Consider the following 15,804-nt stretch of genomic DNA (forward strand, 5'->3'; position numbering starts at 1 on the left):
TTCCTAGAAAAACAGGCTGCTTTTATTACTGTTTTGGGAGAGCAGATGTTCGGTGCAATGGGGGGGGGGTCATGCTCTGAGTTGCATCACTGACAGTTAACAATTCAGAGGAGTAAAGGTACGTTAAGATGATTTTATTTATGCTGTTGGACTTTGTTTTATATATATATATATATATATATATATATATATATATATATATATATATATATATATATATATATATATATATATACATAAACATTCAGATGCAGGTGTAGTGTAGTTTCTGTATTTCTGCATTCTCATCATGGATTTTTTATCTTAATACTGAAATGTATATACAAGCAGAAGACAGTTTAGAGGAATCTGACATAAGTAGGGGAGAAGAGGCAACCATAATCAGTCAAATCCCTCTTTATTAAACTGCTGCTAGCCACTTTCAATAAAATGATCCACAAACAGGCAGACCCTGCTCTGTCTGTCTGTCCTCCAGCTGTCTGCTATATCCTTCCTCTTCTGTCCCACTCGTTTCCAAACCAGATGCCTTAAAGCACACTGAAGGAATACCACAATAAAGCAGTATGACTGACTGGGCACAGGCAGGTATGATCAGCCATGAACATCCAGAAATGTTCCACTTACAGAATATTACCCAATAAGCATAAAAAATAAATACAGACCCTCTACTTTCTTAGGACTTCCACTCTGACTTCATGTTTCAGGAGCGTGTCACTTGAGAAAAACACATTCTCACACCATTCTCATCATATATACAGTTGTTCTAGGCAGGGAACCACAAAGTCACAAATTTCTCTCCAGGGTGTTGGAGGGGACAGTGAAGGCACCACACAGGACTTATAACCTGAAGATCTGGGCTTTCAATCGTATCAGGTACTGTTGAATTTTAACACCTCAGTGTTCCTTCCACTTACTGATGTTTTAAAATGTTTCATTTTGCTGTGTTACATAGGGGACTGTGGGGATTGCCCACTTTTGATACTTGTGTGTTGGCTACATTTCACAGCTCCAGAGATTGTTGGGTCTTACTATGCTATGGTTTTAGGCAAAGGCCCCACCAATTGACAATATTTTGCTTAGTTCTTCAGTTTGAGTCAGACCTCTGGGGTCCATCCATCCATCGTCTAAACCTGCTTTGTCCTGCAGTTCAGGGTCACTGGAGGGGCGGGAGCCTTCTAAGCGTCATTTATAATGATAATAATAAACATTTTTAATCAAAATACCAAAATCAAATTAAAATGCAAAAAGTTTTAATTAAAAATGTTTTAGCAGCACTGCTTCGATGGTGGAGGAAAGGCTTTCTTTAGTTTCTTCTGCTCCTCCAGATCAGACTTTCCTTCCAGGTCACAAAATAATGCTCATCCAACCTACCTCTCATTTTTCTTTATTATTGACCTCTAAAGGGAAAGAATATAATTGATGCGTTTACAGTGAATTACTGGAAATTGCAGCTTGAAGGTCCTGAAGGAAATGTGCTAGCTATTTGCCGGGCGGTCAGCGGGTGATTTAAGCCTGAGCTGAGGGCCTTCCTGAGCTGATTTATACTGCACACTAACAAAACACAGATGATAAGAAAATTAAAGTACTGATTAAACAAGATAATAAAGGATGGGCAGGTTAAAAATGCTCGTGGAGATCTAGATTAAGAATCCTTATCTTTGTGTTCATCTAGATTTTATTTAAATAAATACACTTTTTGGAACATTAATATGCAGTTCATCTTTCTTCATTGGATGGAATCAGCCAAGAGTGTGTATCCAAAGCCTGATATACTGAACATTTAGAGGATTCCTCTGTAACACTGAGCTCCAGTGTCCAAAATGTTTATATAAAGGAAAAACAATCAAGCAATTTCAAATATTGGTGCATGAAAAAGTGACATGACATCATGCCAACAACATCCATGTTAGCTGTTAGCATGCTAGCCATCAATTTCCTTGTGTAATGCCACTTTCTACCACTATATGGTGGGTTTCTATTGAATTCATTTTGTTGTTGTTTTGTTGTTCTATCATTTTGTTTTGGAAGTTTTTGTGTGTGTTTGTGTTTTTTTTTTCATGTTCTTATTGTTTAAACATAAAACCACATGTAATAAAGCTCATCCTCATGTACTGAGCTGACTGAGAAAATCCTGAACCCTTTCAATTAATACAAAGTGGGTTTTTTTGTTGTAATATAACTTTATGTGCATTCATATAAAACACATTAAAATGCTTGGCTTCTGGGCTGCACATTAAACAGACAATAAAACCACTTTTATATAAAACAAGTAAACATTTTATTCTTACAGTTTATCGTGAAATATTTAATTGTAATTGCTCATGTATTTATGTGTAAAAAATAAAAGCAATACAAAATTGCATATACATTCTGTTTATGCATGCTAAAAGTAAAATAAAAACAAAAATGGTTGTAAAATGTTTATTGTGGTTGTCATAGCAGTGCTGTAAGTGTTACACCCTGTCAGATTTTAGGAACATTCACTGCGGTGAGTCCTCCATGATAAAGTGCTTTCATGCAGTGAATTTTAGGCACAAACAAACCCAATAAGCCAAAAGACCAGGGGCAATCCACCTCTCACAGCGTTCACTGCGAGTGAAAGTTTGGTTGGGATAGCTTGGAGCTGGGCTCTTCAGCAGCGAGCGTTGCCCATTCGGCAGAAACAGACAGTTCTGAAGAGCCGACACTGGCAGAAAGCGCAGTAATCACAGCACACGTTTTCTGGAGATTTACAGCTTCCCCACTGGGGAATGCAGCCAGGGGGAGGAGGAGGGCGCCTCTTCACACCAAATTTGTTCTGAGGGAGAAGAATCCGATTTGTTACTGCAGTACATTTCAGATCAAACTTTATATTACTACAAAATGGTTAAAAAAGGGGGACAAAATGCAATAAATAAATGATCTCAGCATGTGACATTATAATTAATAAGGTATGTTTTGCATCGTGACAGGATAAGAAACACGTTTCAGCTTTGAAGTTCCTTATGTACTCTGGCAGTATGTGCGCTCAGCTAACAATGCCAGAAATAACAGCCAGACCTCATCAGAATAATAACAGTAATGGTTGATACATGTCCTCACACTAATACTATAATGGGTCAATTTTACCCTGCTCCAAAAACAACATATTTCTGGTGATCAGGAGGACATAGACAAGTGTTGAAGGCTGCCAAAATGCTGTGGATGGAGTTCTGGATGGATGCTATCACTCGGCTCCAACCAGACTCTCACCCAAGAGGCAGGGGGTCATTTTTCCTGTGGCAGAAGACTTCCCTTTAACTTTTCACCCCCATATGTAGCAAACCTACTGGTTACCATGGTGATGAAGACAAGTCCCCCTCTGGAATAATATGTTTGACATGCCTGTATGAGATAATCATATGACCACAGGAGGGCGCTAGATATGGCAACACTACCACATGTCGCGTTCTCATGGTGAAGATGTGCCACCAAGGTCGTGCCAAAATCACCATTCAGGGCTGAAACACTCACTTCACCATGGCAACCAAGAGAACCATAGAGAGAAACTTCCAGATTACAGAAGTTTCCTTGTTCAATGTTTTATTAAATCAATGTATAATCCTTTTACAAATCTAAGCAAACTGCTGCTATCATTTCAGTATCATGACTCATTAATAAAAAAGTTTTGCAGACCAACGTTTTTTTGTTTCTTTGTTTTCTTGTTCTTCTTCGCTGTTTTTGGTAACTCTGAAAGACGAAAAAATGTAAATGATCAGCATGTTAAATTTATATCTTATAAATGTGCTAAAAGACGCATACACGGTACTAACTTACCGACAATAACAACAGGGGGTGAGACCATTTCTAGGTTTTGAGACAACGCGTTCGATACTACAACCCGATTGGTGGAGAGCCTCTCATCAGGAATCATGTGAGCAGGAACAAGGAAGTACTCTGTCACAGCGAGGATGAAGCAGCCAAGCAGCAGGGAGGTGTGCATTTTTCTCTGGAATGAAAATAAATGACCAGTTAAGTGTTTAATTAATTACAATTATATATATATATATATATATATAAAACCACCCTAATTTTCACAGTGGAAATTGAACACATGAAGAGAGGAAGACACCTGAAATGGAAGGTTAGATAATTATGAGCTCATCTTGAAGATATACCACACCACCAATTGTAACGAAATGGGCTGACAGGAAACAATCTGGCAGAATTATCATGTAACGACAGATGGATTCTCAGACTACAAAGAGTGAAAGCAATCTTTACGTGTGTAAGACCATCTAAATGTGTGCTTTCAACAGTGTGACTTATTTATTTCCTTTTTCATTTTTTGTAATGCTCAGTGAGCTCCTTTTGCATCAGTTTCACCACAGCCACTGATAAAATGGAGGAGAAGCTTGTAGCTGTAGATAAGCTTCAGGTGGCACTGGAAGTCCATCCATCCATTTTTTCCTAAACGCTTAGAGGCTGGGGCCAACTGTTAATGTAAGCGAGGAGGGGCTCACCCTGGACAGGCTGCCAGCATGCTGCAGGGTCAGCAGCCATCACAACGCATGTGGATCTTTGACCACAATCGTGGGAAAACATTACAGCAACGGTCAGGTCCAGGCTGATCTGCTCCCACAGATGGACCTTACTGTTTTAGTAGTTCCTCTCTGATATGTCAAACAGCTCGGAAAAGAGAGAACAAGCTGTGATTTAATAATCGAATGAGGTAGCAAGTGCTGCCACTAGATGTTACTAAAGAGCTGTAGAATCACCATGCATTTTATTAAGGACATCTATACAATGTCAGACCATCCGAGCAGATTTGTGAGGTCATGTGGTTTATTTTTGATGTGGCAGTGGGTGGAGGCAGTGTTCTGGACTGCAGTGTGTGGAAACAATGCTGGTCAACCCAATTATTGTACATGAGGAGACACCACCTACTGTGACCTGAGTAATGAACATAAATCTGACTTTTTAACACTGAGTAGAAATTACAGCAGAGCTGTTGTCTTAGCAGGTGTTCCTACTGACACAGACTGTGTCTGTGTGTGTGTGTGTTTCTACTCTGGGAGTCGTTAATCTGGGTCAACACTGCTCCACTTGTTTGTGTTATCATATTTCACTGTTATGTATCAAATATTATTTCTACATTGGGGACATTTTGCATCCTTTTTTTTCTCCCATGATGCCAAAACTCACAGATATTACTTTCATAAATAAAGCTCCGACTAAAAAATGGATGGTGGATGAGACATTTTCTCACACCGATCAAATGCTAATTAGCAGCAACAACACTGTAGGACGGCGCTGTGCAGAGGGCTGCAGCCCTGCGGGAAGTGTAGTTTGAGCTGCTGGGCAGGATTGCCACTTTAAGGCCAAAAGGAGGGTTCAGCCAGGCTCCATGATATTTCTTTAACACGTGCTGTTCCAGGCTGTTGGAACACCAGATGGCCTGTCAGGACTGCTGTTAAACACCAGCTTTTTGAACAAGACTTTCTGTGTTTATAACTTCATCTAGATTTACTCTACCGATTAAATCATATTGTGTTTATTTTCTTACTTTTCCTCACAACAGGGGATGCTGAGAATGTGTTTTACTTAAATTAGTTCCTGCTTTGTTGGCTGCAGCCCTTGTTTTGTTGTGGAATAGAAAGAAATAATAGACAAAAAAAACTCATGTAAAAGAAAAAGACAGCTGTTTTTGTTGTAGTTCTTTTACCATTTTTAATTTCACTTCCAATATCGTGTTTCTATCAGGGAGGCTGATATTTCTGGTAAATATTTGTGTTCTTTCGCACTGTATTGTTGTCATACAATGGATAAAAACACCAGCCACCTGTGTGAGCTGTATATTAATATATATATATATATATATATATATATATATATATATATATATTGATGCTGAAAAAATTGAATAATCATTGTAAATATTGTACACCAGTATATCTGGCTGACACTCCAACATAGCAGGTGGTGCTGTGGTGTAATGGTTTACACTTTCTCTCTACCACAAAAAAAGACACAAAGCATACACAGATCAGCTGAAAAGGAATTTAGCTGATAACATAATCAGTTGTGATAATGTGAGGATGTTTTTGTGGGGGAGGAGGGCTCCTGCTTGGAATCTGACGGGGGCCTTTCAGTGTGGCGTTTGCACATTCTTTCCATGTTTGTGTGGGTTTTCTTCAGCTTCCTCCTACATTCCACTGATGTGCATGTTTATTGGGGACTCTAATATAAGCCCTGCGATAGGCCAGCTGATCTCTCCAGACTGACTGTACCCGACCTCCTGCCCACTGAGACAGGGGAAAGGTTTCACTGGGATATACAGATAAATAATGATTTACTTTCATCAGCTGTTGGAGATAATAATGGTATTTTTCACTGTCTTGTTTGACGTCAGCTTAAAATTTGTACTAGCATTAGCAACCACTTGGAAAAGCTATGATAGATTTGTCAACTCTCAACTATTTACAGAAAACATATTACAGCATGCAAGCATTACACAAGCTGAAACAACAAGAACAACAACTGAAAACTAAACTAAATTGAATAATGTAGTATTGTTAGTATTTATTATTATTGTTGTTATTAATAATAATAAAACAACAATAAAACCAACAATAAAACCAACAATAGTAATAATAATAATAATAATAATAATAATAATAATAATAATAATAATAATAATAATAATACTTATTATTTTTATTTTTTATTATTATTATTATTATTTAACAAACATGTTTACAATTTAAATACTGTTTAAATATTTAATGCATTATATTGCATAATATTACAGACATACAACTACTAAATACATTTAAAAAAAAAACATTTTTGTGCACACTAATTGTAAAACAATATTATTTATTGGAACTGAAGTGAATATCATGACATGAAATCATTTTTTTTTTCAGATTCTAGTTTATTAAGCGATGAAACCTTTTGGTTCATCCACCCCTCCGCTCACGCTAATCATCCTCTCACAGCCTGACAGCTCAAGTTCAAAATTGTCTGTGCCCAAACAGCAGCTGCAAAATAAGTTCATTTCTCAAAGGGGGTCGGGTTTGAAATCAAGATACTGTCAGCACAAATTCTACACTTCTAACTAGATTAGCAGATATACTGAAAGAGGTAGAAAAATTCCACAATATCCTAAAAGCAGAATGATCATCTACATAAAAATAAGAAAGACATCTGCCGTACTGAGGCTTCAGCATCAGTGGAGCATGATGCAGCAGAGTCTGTGGTAAATCCACTCAGTGTAGTTGAAAATTGCTGCAGCAGAGCCATGCAGAGTTTAAAAGTGTAAATGTCTCCTCTAATCTGACAATAAAGTATACAAATAAGACACACTGAGGACCTTGTGTTATTTATTTGGGGGATTTTGATTGAGTTTACAACCACGGCCATAACAAGACTCCCGACCACAGTGACGAAACAGGAACCTCTTTACAGCCACCTCTTACACCTGCAGGGGTTCATGACACTCAGAAACACAGACGTCGGGTGGATTATCATTTCCTTTGATAGCGGCGCCGACATCGAGCACAAATGTCTGAGGCATTGTGTATGTCTAATCGCATCTCGACGGCCCTCTTGGCCTTCTCCTGCATCTGGTCTGGCTGTTTCTTATGAGGGTTTGGAAACTGCACTTTAGTGCATTGATACATTTCAAAGTGGAATGATTTAAAGAGGTGAAACAATGATAGAGAACTCAGTGGGAACGTTAACAAGCAGCAAAAATATGTGCAGATGTTCAGACAGATTTATGAGTAAAAGGCTATAGTTGTACTTTAAGATTCTCTCCAGAAATGAGAACAGGGCAGGGAGAAGAAAATATTGGAGTAACACAGTATGTTGTCGGTAGGAGAGTGAAATGATCCCAGGCTGATTTAAAAATGTGCGTCAGATCTACACAGAGAGTCTATTGTGAGACTTTGCAATCATATCTAGAGCTGGATGGATTTTGGAAACATGTTGATAAAGAGTCTCAGTCATCCGGGTCATCATACGTAGAAGATTGAAGCAAGGCATCTGGACTTGTAGAGTTTTCTAGAAGAAGAAGAAGAAAACTCTACAAGTCCAAACGCCTTGCTTCAATCTTCTCTACATTGGATTTTGGAGACTTTTGGTAGTAAAATATATTTGATTTTGGCTGTGTAGTTTTCAAGGATAAACAACAGGCTCTTTGTTCATTAACTATTATCCAGCACTATTCAAAACTTATTGACCAACCTACATGCTGTTATCTGAAATATCTGTGATAAGCTTTTATGGATTGATAATGGCAAACTGTGGTAGTTGGGTTATAAACATGTCTTCATATCCTTTACAGTCTCTATGCCACTGTGTTAGGTTTCTTTTACTTTATGTTGTCTATTAATGAGCATATCAACCTTTTTTGTGAATGAGTGAATACATGGTGAACAAACAGCATCAGCCTTAAACCAGCCATCAGCCATTTTTTGTGTGCTTCCAGCAGCATCGTGAAGTCTTTTTAAGGATTCTGAATGCACACAGTAGGAAGTATAATGCAACCAACCAAACCAATCACAGTTGTTACAGTGGTCTGTGCTGCTGAGATTATGTTTCTGTGGTGTCTCTGTAAATCATGCATTTGAACATCTAACTGGTGTGTCCTTGGAGTCCTGTCAGATCACAAACTCACAAAAATCGGTCTGGCTTTGAACTATGTCCTTGTAGCAGAACCGCATGTGGCTTGGACTATTCAGTGTCTGGTCAGGAAGTGTTTGAATTATCATGTTTTAGGTGTGATGATGGCCTGTGACCACAAGAGAGAGAAGCAAAAAACACGCTGCTCTTTTTCATACATGAGTAAACGAGTCTTTCATGCTCATATTTTCATTAGAAAATGACAAAAATCTGTCTGCAGACATGCTAACTGCTCATCCCTGGGTCTGAGTGGTAAAAGCTGCCAAGTGTCTCCTATCCAAACTGAGAGAAGCATCAATATGTGGGGCAAAAACAGTGAGTTGAGCTGTTCCTCCATTATAAAAATTCTGGAACAACATAACAACTACAAACCTAAACAGGCCGTCTTCTGTTGTACATTTGTCAGTGCTTTTAACATGACGCAGCACAGGGTTCAGTGGATGCACTGACTGCATCTGACCAACTGTGAGAACATGATAAATGACTCCAGATAATAAACACATTTGGACACAAGTAGGATGAAAAGATGGAATGCTGCTGTGGAAAAAATGATTTTTTCACAGCAGCCAGCAAGAAAAACAACTGCAATCATTGTAGAATACATTTTTTAAACACCTGCAGTAAAGTTAAATAGTAAAGTTTATAATAATAATTGTAAATCCACATATTCATAGATTAACTTCACTCACTGTATTACACAGAACCACCAGATGATTTTGATTCTCGCTGTCATCATCATAGAGCACCGTCTCACCAAAAAACACACCCATAGTTGCTGGTACTTCCTCACAGGACGCTGGCCGGTCACCCACAACACACACGCACTTGTTTAATTTTCTCTAACTGAAATTAATAGAGGAACGTTATTTTTTTTATTGTGGTAAATAAAGCTACTGAGTCTCTACAGGTGTTACTCAACAGCTCTTCAATCGGCCTCTTGACACATGTTGAGAGCATGATGTAATTTATGTTCCACTTAACACCTCAGCACAAACACACACACAGGGCTACATTCAGTGAGAGGAAACACATTTTTCTGCAACTTCATCCACACTGCAGGATGTTCATGTTCAAACTGAAGCATTGTAAAATGCATATGAAGGCTGCCAATCAATATATATTAAAAATTAAAATCTTATGTAATGACAGCTCTCACTTTAGAGAGGGTCTGAGTTTTAGTAGCCACACGAAGACAAAACATCTGAGTAGGACTTGGACAGAAATCAATTCAAGCATCCTCCCTGTGCTTTGTCTGAACACACATACACATACACACACACTTATTTTCTGAAGAAACATGTCTTAGGAAACTGTGGTGGAACTCCAGGAAGAATAACATCAGAGCCACCCATGGCCTGGTTCTCATTTTGAAATAATTTTCAGTAATTTCCATCGCCATGGAAGTCGGCAATAAACGCACGGGGTTCCTTTTTAAATTGATCTGCTCTGTTGCAGAGGCTGCTGGCTCCACTTTCACGCACACACACACTCACATACAGGCCCTGCTTTCCTTTTAGAAAACACACACAACCAGTAATATTTCACCATAAGTCTGCTTTTCTATTCATAACAACAGAATGGAGGCTTTCCTCAAAACCTTACAGGAAGTAGTTACCATAATAATATCTTTATATTAACGTATTTTAATGCAATTTAAAAATTAAAAATAGAACATCTCTAACATCCATCATGGTTCTCTCTGAAAATGTAATACTAGCTTGAATATGTGCTGTCCCTTTAATGTCTTATGTTTTCCCCTGGGTCTGACTCTCAGGCTACAAGCAGGCTGCGCCGGCTGGTCCTGAAATAGTACTTACAGCTGTTCAGGCCTTCAGTAGAATGTGACATGAGAATATAGTTTATGTGGTATAGAGTCCTAAACATGTTAGTATTGGACTGTTCCTGGCTTGATGGTCTATAATTAATCTCAATTTGTTGTTAGCCTGATATCCAAACTATGCTATGAGTCCAGTAGCCATGATTTTACACATCACCTGAATGAATGAATAAATGAATGAGAGCTAAACAGACATACAGTATTAGGCAGCTTTCAAAGTCGATGTGTGCAAGTGATGTGAGCAACATCGTGTCTCATAGTCAACACATTGAACACAAGCGAGGCGCACAACAGGGTGTAGTAGAGTCAGGTACATTTGGGGTGTCAAAATGGGTTGCTCTTGCACTTCTTTTTATCATGAGAGGCTGATGTTGGGGTGGTAGTGGTGGTGGTGGTGGTGGTGTGTGTGTGTGTGTGGGGGGGGGGGGGGGGGTCCACTGGAACCTGGGTGGTTGAGGGAGTTGGTGAGGTAAGGTCACCAGCCAGAGGTCGCAGCCACTGGTGTTTGGGGTGTTGGGAGGCTGGGAGAAAGATGGAGATGGGGAAGTGGTAGAGACTGGGATGGAGATGATGCAGGGTCAAGGTTATGTGCCTGATCTCCATTCAGTAACTGAATTAGTAACTGAGTTGCATCATTGTGAAAGTCACATCACAGAAAGTAACTATTGCATTACTCCCCCAATAAGACACAATAGATGCTTTAAAACATAGCTGGCAATCAGTCTGTCCAGGTCTGTCTGTCACAAGTTTTTGTAAAACAGAAAAGCAGCTCCATCTCCTGGGTTAACGGAGTTATCACCCGGGTTTGGGCTGCTATCAGCAGTGTCTAATTTGTTGAAGCGTGTGACGATGAGGTTGGAATTGTTTGCAACCGACGTGGAAACACACGTTGTTCTTGGACATAATGTCACATATACATATTGTTGTTGCAAATCTGCATGCCCTTGCATTGACTTTGAAACGGCCCTTAGCCAATGCTAAAAGCAAACAATCTGTGTTTGCGTAGTCTTGCACCCTCTTGTGGCCGTGGCATGTAAAATCCTCGGTAGAAATGGTAGCCAATATAGAAATTAAGGACCAAAAATAGTTCTGTTTTATGATATTAAAAAGGTTGTGGCCTGTTTATCTGTAAGTAAATAAACACTTACACGATAAGCGACATGCTTCATCATAGCTCTTTGTAGTTCTGCCTCTTAATCATTTTTCTATCATCCAGTTCTTCTGCATCACAACGTCTGCCTGAAGGAATATTCAGCAGATTTGGAGAATCAAACACTGACCTCTGTAACGCTGCAGGGAATCTAAACTGCTAGATCCTAAAATGCTGAAAACACTAAATGAGGTTCAAAAAGCCTCAATGGAGAACCATCTCATAAAAATTGCAGCCAGAGCAGCAGCTTTAATACATCAGTATTTAAGATTATGAGTAAAACAAGCATGTGCTAAATAATATTTGCACAGAGCATCAATAAAAGTGGATATAAAGCGGCTCCTGAGGTGTTCGGTGACACTTTGAAAGCTCACAGAGCCTCTGGCTCAGTTATTCAGGTCGCACCTCAGGGGATCGGTAAAATGCTGGTTCACTAGTTCGTCTCATTTGGTGATGTGAAAGACTTCATATTTATTGGCAATAAAACCTGCTAACCTTAGATTCGCATTTCGCTCTTTCTTTAAATTATCAGCATAATTTTAACAACGTTGTAAATAATGGCTGAAGTTGCTCAACAGAAAAACACATTTAATGAGACTCCTGATTGGACGTATGCATGAACTGGCTGCTGCTGCTTCACTCTATATTTGGGTTTACATCCTTATGATATATTGTGTAATTAATCTTTTTAAGGAAGACTAGGGTTTACCGCTTAAACCAGTTAAGATACAATTTTGAAACATTTTATGGGCTTTATTATTCTTACATTATGGTTATATGTTCTCTTCATGTACTGTGCATTATTATGGGTATTTTGATGACAACATAAGACATAAATCTTTATAAAATCCATGCACAGGCATAATTATAGTTCTGTATGCATCTCTCCTTGTAAACAAAATACCGAGGCCACACAGCGAACATCTACATCTCACATGATCCAGGAAACCTTTCGTGAAGAGGTCAAAGGTCAACTACTGAGTAAAACTCCCTTGTGGCTCAAGCTCCTGGTTTAACTCAGGAATCCCTCTTATGAGTGCGAGTGAGTGAGGCAGCTTTAAAAGAAGAAGAAGAAGACGAGAGACCTCTGGCAGATCAGTAGGGACGACTTCAGGAGCATAAATCAGCCTGAGGAGACGTTTTAACGTTTGTGTCACGTCTGTCATCGACCATCTGGAGATGCTCTCCGCAGCTTTTATCTGTTAGCGGTTCCACAGGTGGACGGAAATTATTCTGAACCCCAAAATATTTTTAAGTAAACATGCTGGAGCCTTTAATAATTTAATAAGAACATCCATAGATTTAGTGCAAGTCTGGCTGATATTTAATTTCTCAGATGTCAGGATTCCAGCAGAGAGAGGCTGAGTTGGAGAGAATTTAATAAACAGAGAGCCACAGAAGGCTTTAAGAGACGTAAATATGTTCTGTCATTTAAAATCAGCATTGTGAGATGCAGATTACGTGAGTGAACCTCAGCTCAGGGTTGAGACATTTGTTTCACATTTGCAAACACAACAACAACATATATGGAACCTAAACGTATCTTCTAGCTCACCTCCTCTGAGCGGCCAAAGAAAACAACAGCTGTATGTTTTACTAAACCCAACCAATAGGAAAACCTGTATTTATTAGGGACTATTTGCAGCAGCGGATGATTACACACTTTCATGAGTATATTCCTGAATGTGTCTGCCATAATGCGGCGGTACTGTGCTGAGGCAGACGGGAGCTAGTGACTACATGGAACCAAAAATAAATAAAAAATTAGTAAATATTCAGTAACTATCTCTCTTTTAAACAATAAACCTGTCTTGGTAATTGCTGTAGGGATTGTTCTGTGTTATTACACACAGGTACAGTGTTAATAACTTTTGGCCCATGAGCATCTACTAACATTAAACATTAGACCTGAGAGGGCAGATTTCTTGGGAGAAATGACAGAATATTCCATCCTATTCCTCAAAATAATTACATTATAAAAGCTCTTGTTTCTTTCAAGTAATATGTTTTGTATAGAATATACAGAGTGAAACTATAACACAACATTTAAATATTACTTATATTATTATCGTAGAGAAATTTCAGACTTCACAAAAGTAAATGTTTTATCCCTTTAGTATAAATAAGTACTATAATTAGCATTGTTAGAATGTGCCAGTGTTTGCAAAATGCACCTCGAGCTTCTGATGTGTAAGAAGCTGTGTGTGGGAAGATTGCAGTGTTTCTTTGTGATCCCCTGCTCTGTTAACATAATAGCCTAAATCCTCTCCCGACCCTCAGAAAGATGTGTCTGTGTGTGTGTGTGGAGGAACTCCAGTTATCTAACTTCAATCAACCATCAAGCTGCTGATTGAAACGATGCTGTTCAGCCAGACATCCTCCAGACAACATCATGACTCACAGACTCACAGCAGGCAGCAAAGTTACATGCAGGGTTTGTATTATTTGTGCCATAAACATTCAGGAGAATAGATTATTATTATAATAATGCTAATTATTATTATAACGACATTAGCCTGGTTATACATTTATAGCATATGATAATAATCATGTTAATGTTTAATGTTATTTTAAAATGATACGCATGAGAAATGTTTGATTATTATTATTATTATTATTGTTGTTATTATTATTATTATTAATAATTTAAGACTGTAGGCTTAAAAAAACTCCCTATAAAAACTTAATACAAAAATACACTATAATTTTTGACTTTATTTTTGCTGTTATATACTCGCTGTAATGCAAATTTTCTATATATGTTTCACAATATATATATATAATATAATATAATTTTGCAAATATTTTATTAAGTATTTGTATATCCCAATATTTTATGACATTAAACATTAAATTTATATATATATGATATATCTATATCATATATAGATGTAGAATCTTTCTATTAATTGAACCTCTACATCTTTATGTGCAGCAGTGTTTTTCAGCAGCCTGCTGTTGAGTTCTGCAGAGTCCTGAAAATGGAGCCACACTAATGTGAGCGATGCCAATGGCGGGCGATGTTGTCAATAGATGGAGCCTTGTTTTGAAGACAAAGCGCTTGTGTGTTTCCTGACAGTATTACTGCACATTCTGCAGTGAACACATGTAAAATAAAATAAATACATGAAATTACAGCAACGCCTAAAAGCTGATCGACATCAATATGTGTGTTGTTGCTGGCGATCGAACGCAAGTGCGCCAAAACACTCAAAGACATGTTGCGTTATAAATCGAATGCGGTTAATGCCTTATCAGAGACTGACCTAGGTCTTTATTTGAACCGTGTAATTTGATGTATTTACAGGCCACAGCTGGGGAAAGGCAGCTGGCACAGAGAAAGAAACTGTTGAGGAATTTTTTAACAAGCTCACAGTGATGATGATTTGCCTACTTTTTTTTCTTCTCAACAATAAGGCAGGAGGATCATAAAATCAGTTATGGAATTTTTTCATATATATATACCCGCTCCAAGTGTTTCAGCTTCGTGTGTTCCCCCAAATGATTTCCTGGAACTGTTCAAAGAAAACATGGTGGGAAGAAAATGACCGATCGCCTTACCTATGGGTTCCGGGCCAGCTGTCTGTCACACTGTCAGTTTCTCGCTTTCTCTTGTTTCTATAGCGTGTCGCTCTCCGCTCTTCGTTCCCGCTTTCTTCTTCTGGTGTTATTTATTTCTCTGCTCCTTTGGTCCACAAGTCACCACTCTTCTTCTTCTTCTTCTCTCTCCTCCCTCTCTTTTTCCACACTTCACCTTTTGTATCTCCTGTTTTTGCCCTACCTCCCTCTTTTCTCTTCTGGCTCGTCTCTTTCTCCAAAACCCTCTTTTTTTATCCCCCCTCTTCTCTGTTTCCTCTATTATCTCTGCTTAAGTAGCAGTACCTTGCCCGGCTGTTGATAATGAAGACATACTGGGAGGTTTGTACTGGAGGCGGGACCAGGGCTGCAGTGGACCGGGGGGGTGGGGGGTGGTGGGAAAGGTCAAATTATGCAAAGGATGGACAGATAAATGTGAACCAGACCCTGCAGTGAAGGGCTGCTATAATGGTGGGTGTTACAATGGACGGTGATGTGCTTGATGCTCTGATGCTAAGCCTAAGTGTGCGATGGTCTGTGTGACATCGACATGAGCACCGGGCTCAGTTAGATGTAGCAACAAGTTAGGTGCATG

The 15,804-nt window shown here is 38.7% G+C and overlaps 1 protein-coding gene across 1 annotated transcript; it reads right to left on the reverse strand.

The window, feature by feature from the left end:
* Nucleotides 1-2,235: 2,235 nt before the first annotated feature.
* asip1 (agouti signaling protein 1) lies at nucleotides 2,236-15,513 on the reverse strand. The gene is made up of 4 exons (XM_028406479.1): nucleotides 15,195-15,513; nucleotides 3,796-3,967; nucleotides 3,659-3,708; nucleotides 2,236-2,797 (listed from the first exon to the last, which is right to left on the reverse strand). Exons 2-4 carry the CDS (start codon nucleotides 3,959-3,961, stop codon nucleotides 2,633-2,635), a joined length of 381 nt encoding a protein of 126 aa, XP_028262280.1. The 5' UTR covers nucleotides 3,962-3,967; nucleotides 15,195-15,513; the 3' UTR covers nucleotides 2,236-2,632.
* Nucleotides 15,514-15,804: the final 291 nt, after the last annotated feature.

Source organism: Parambassis ranga, chromosome 5, assembly GCF_900634625.1.
Source record: "Parambassis ranga chromosome 5, fParRan2.1, whole genome shotgun sequence".
In the NCBI taxonomy this organism is placed as follows: Eukaryota; Metazoa; Chordata; class Actinopteri; family Ambassidae; genus Parambassis; species Parambassis ranga.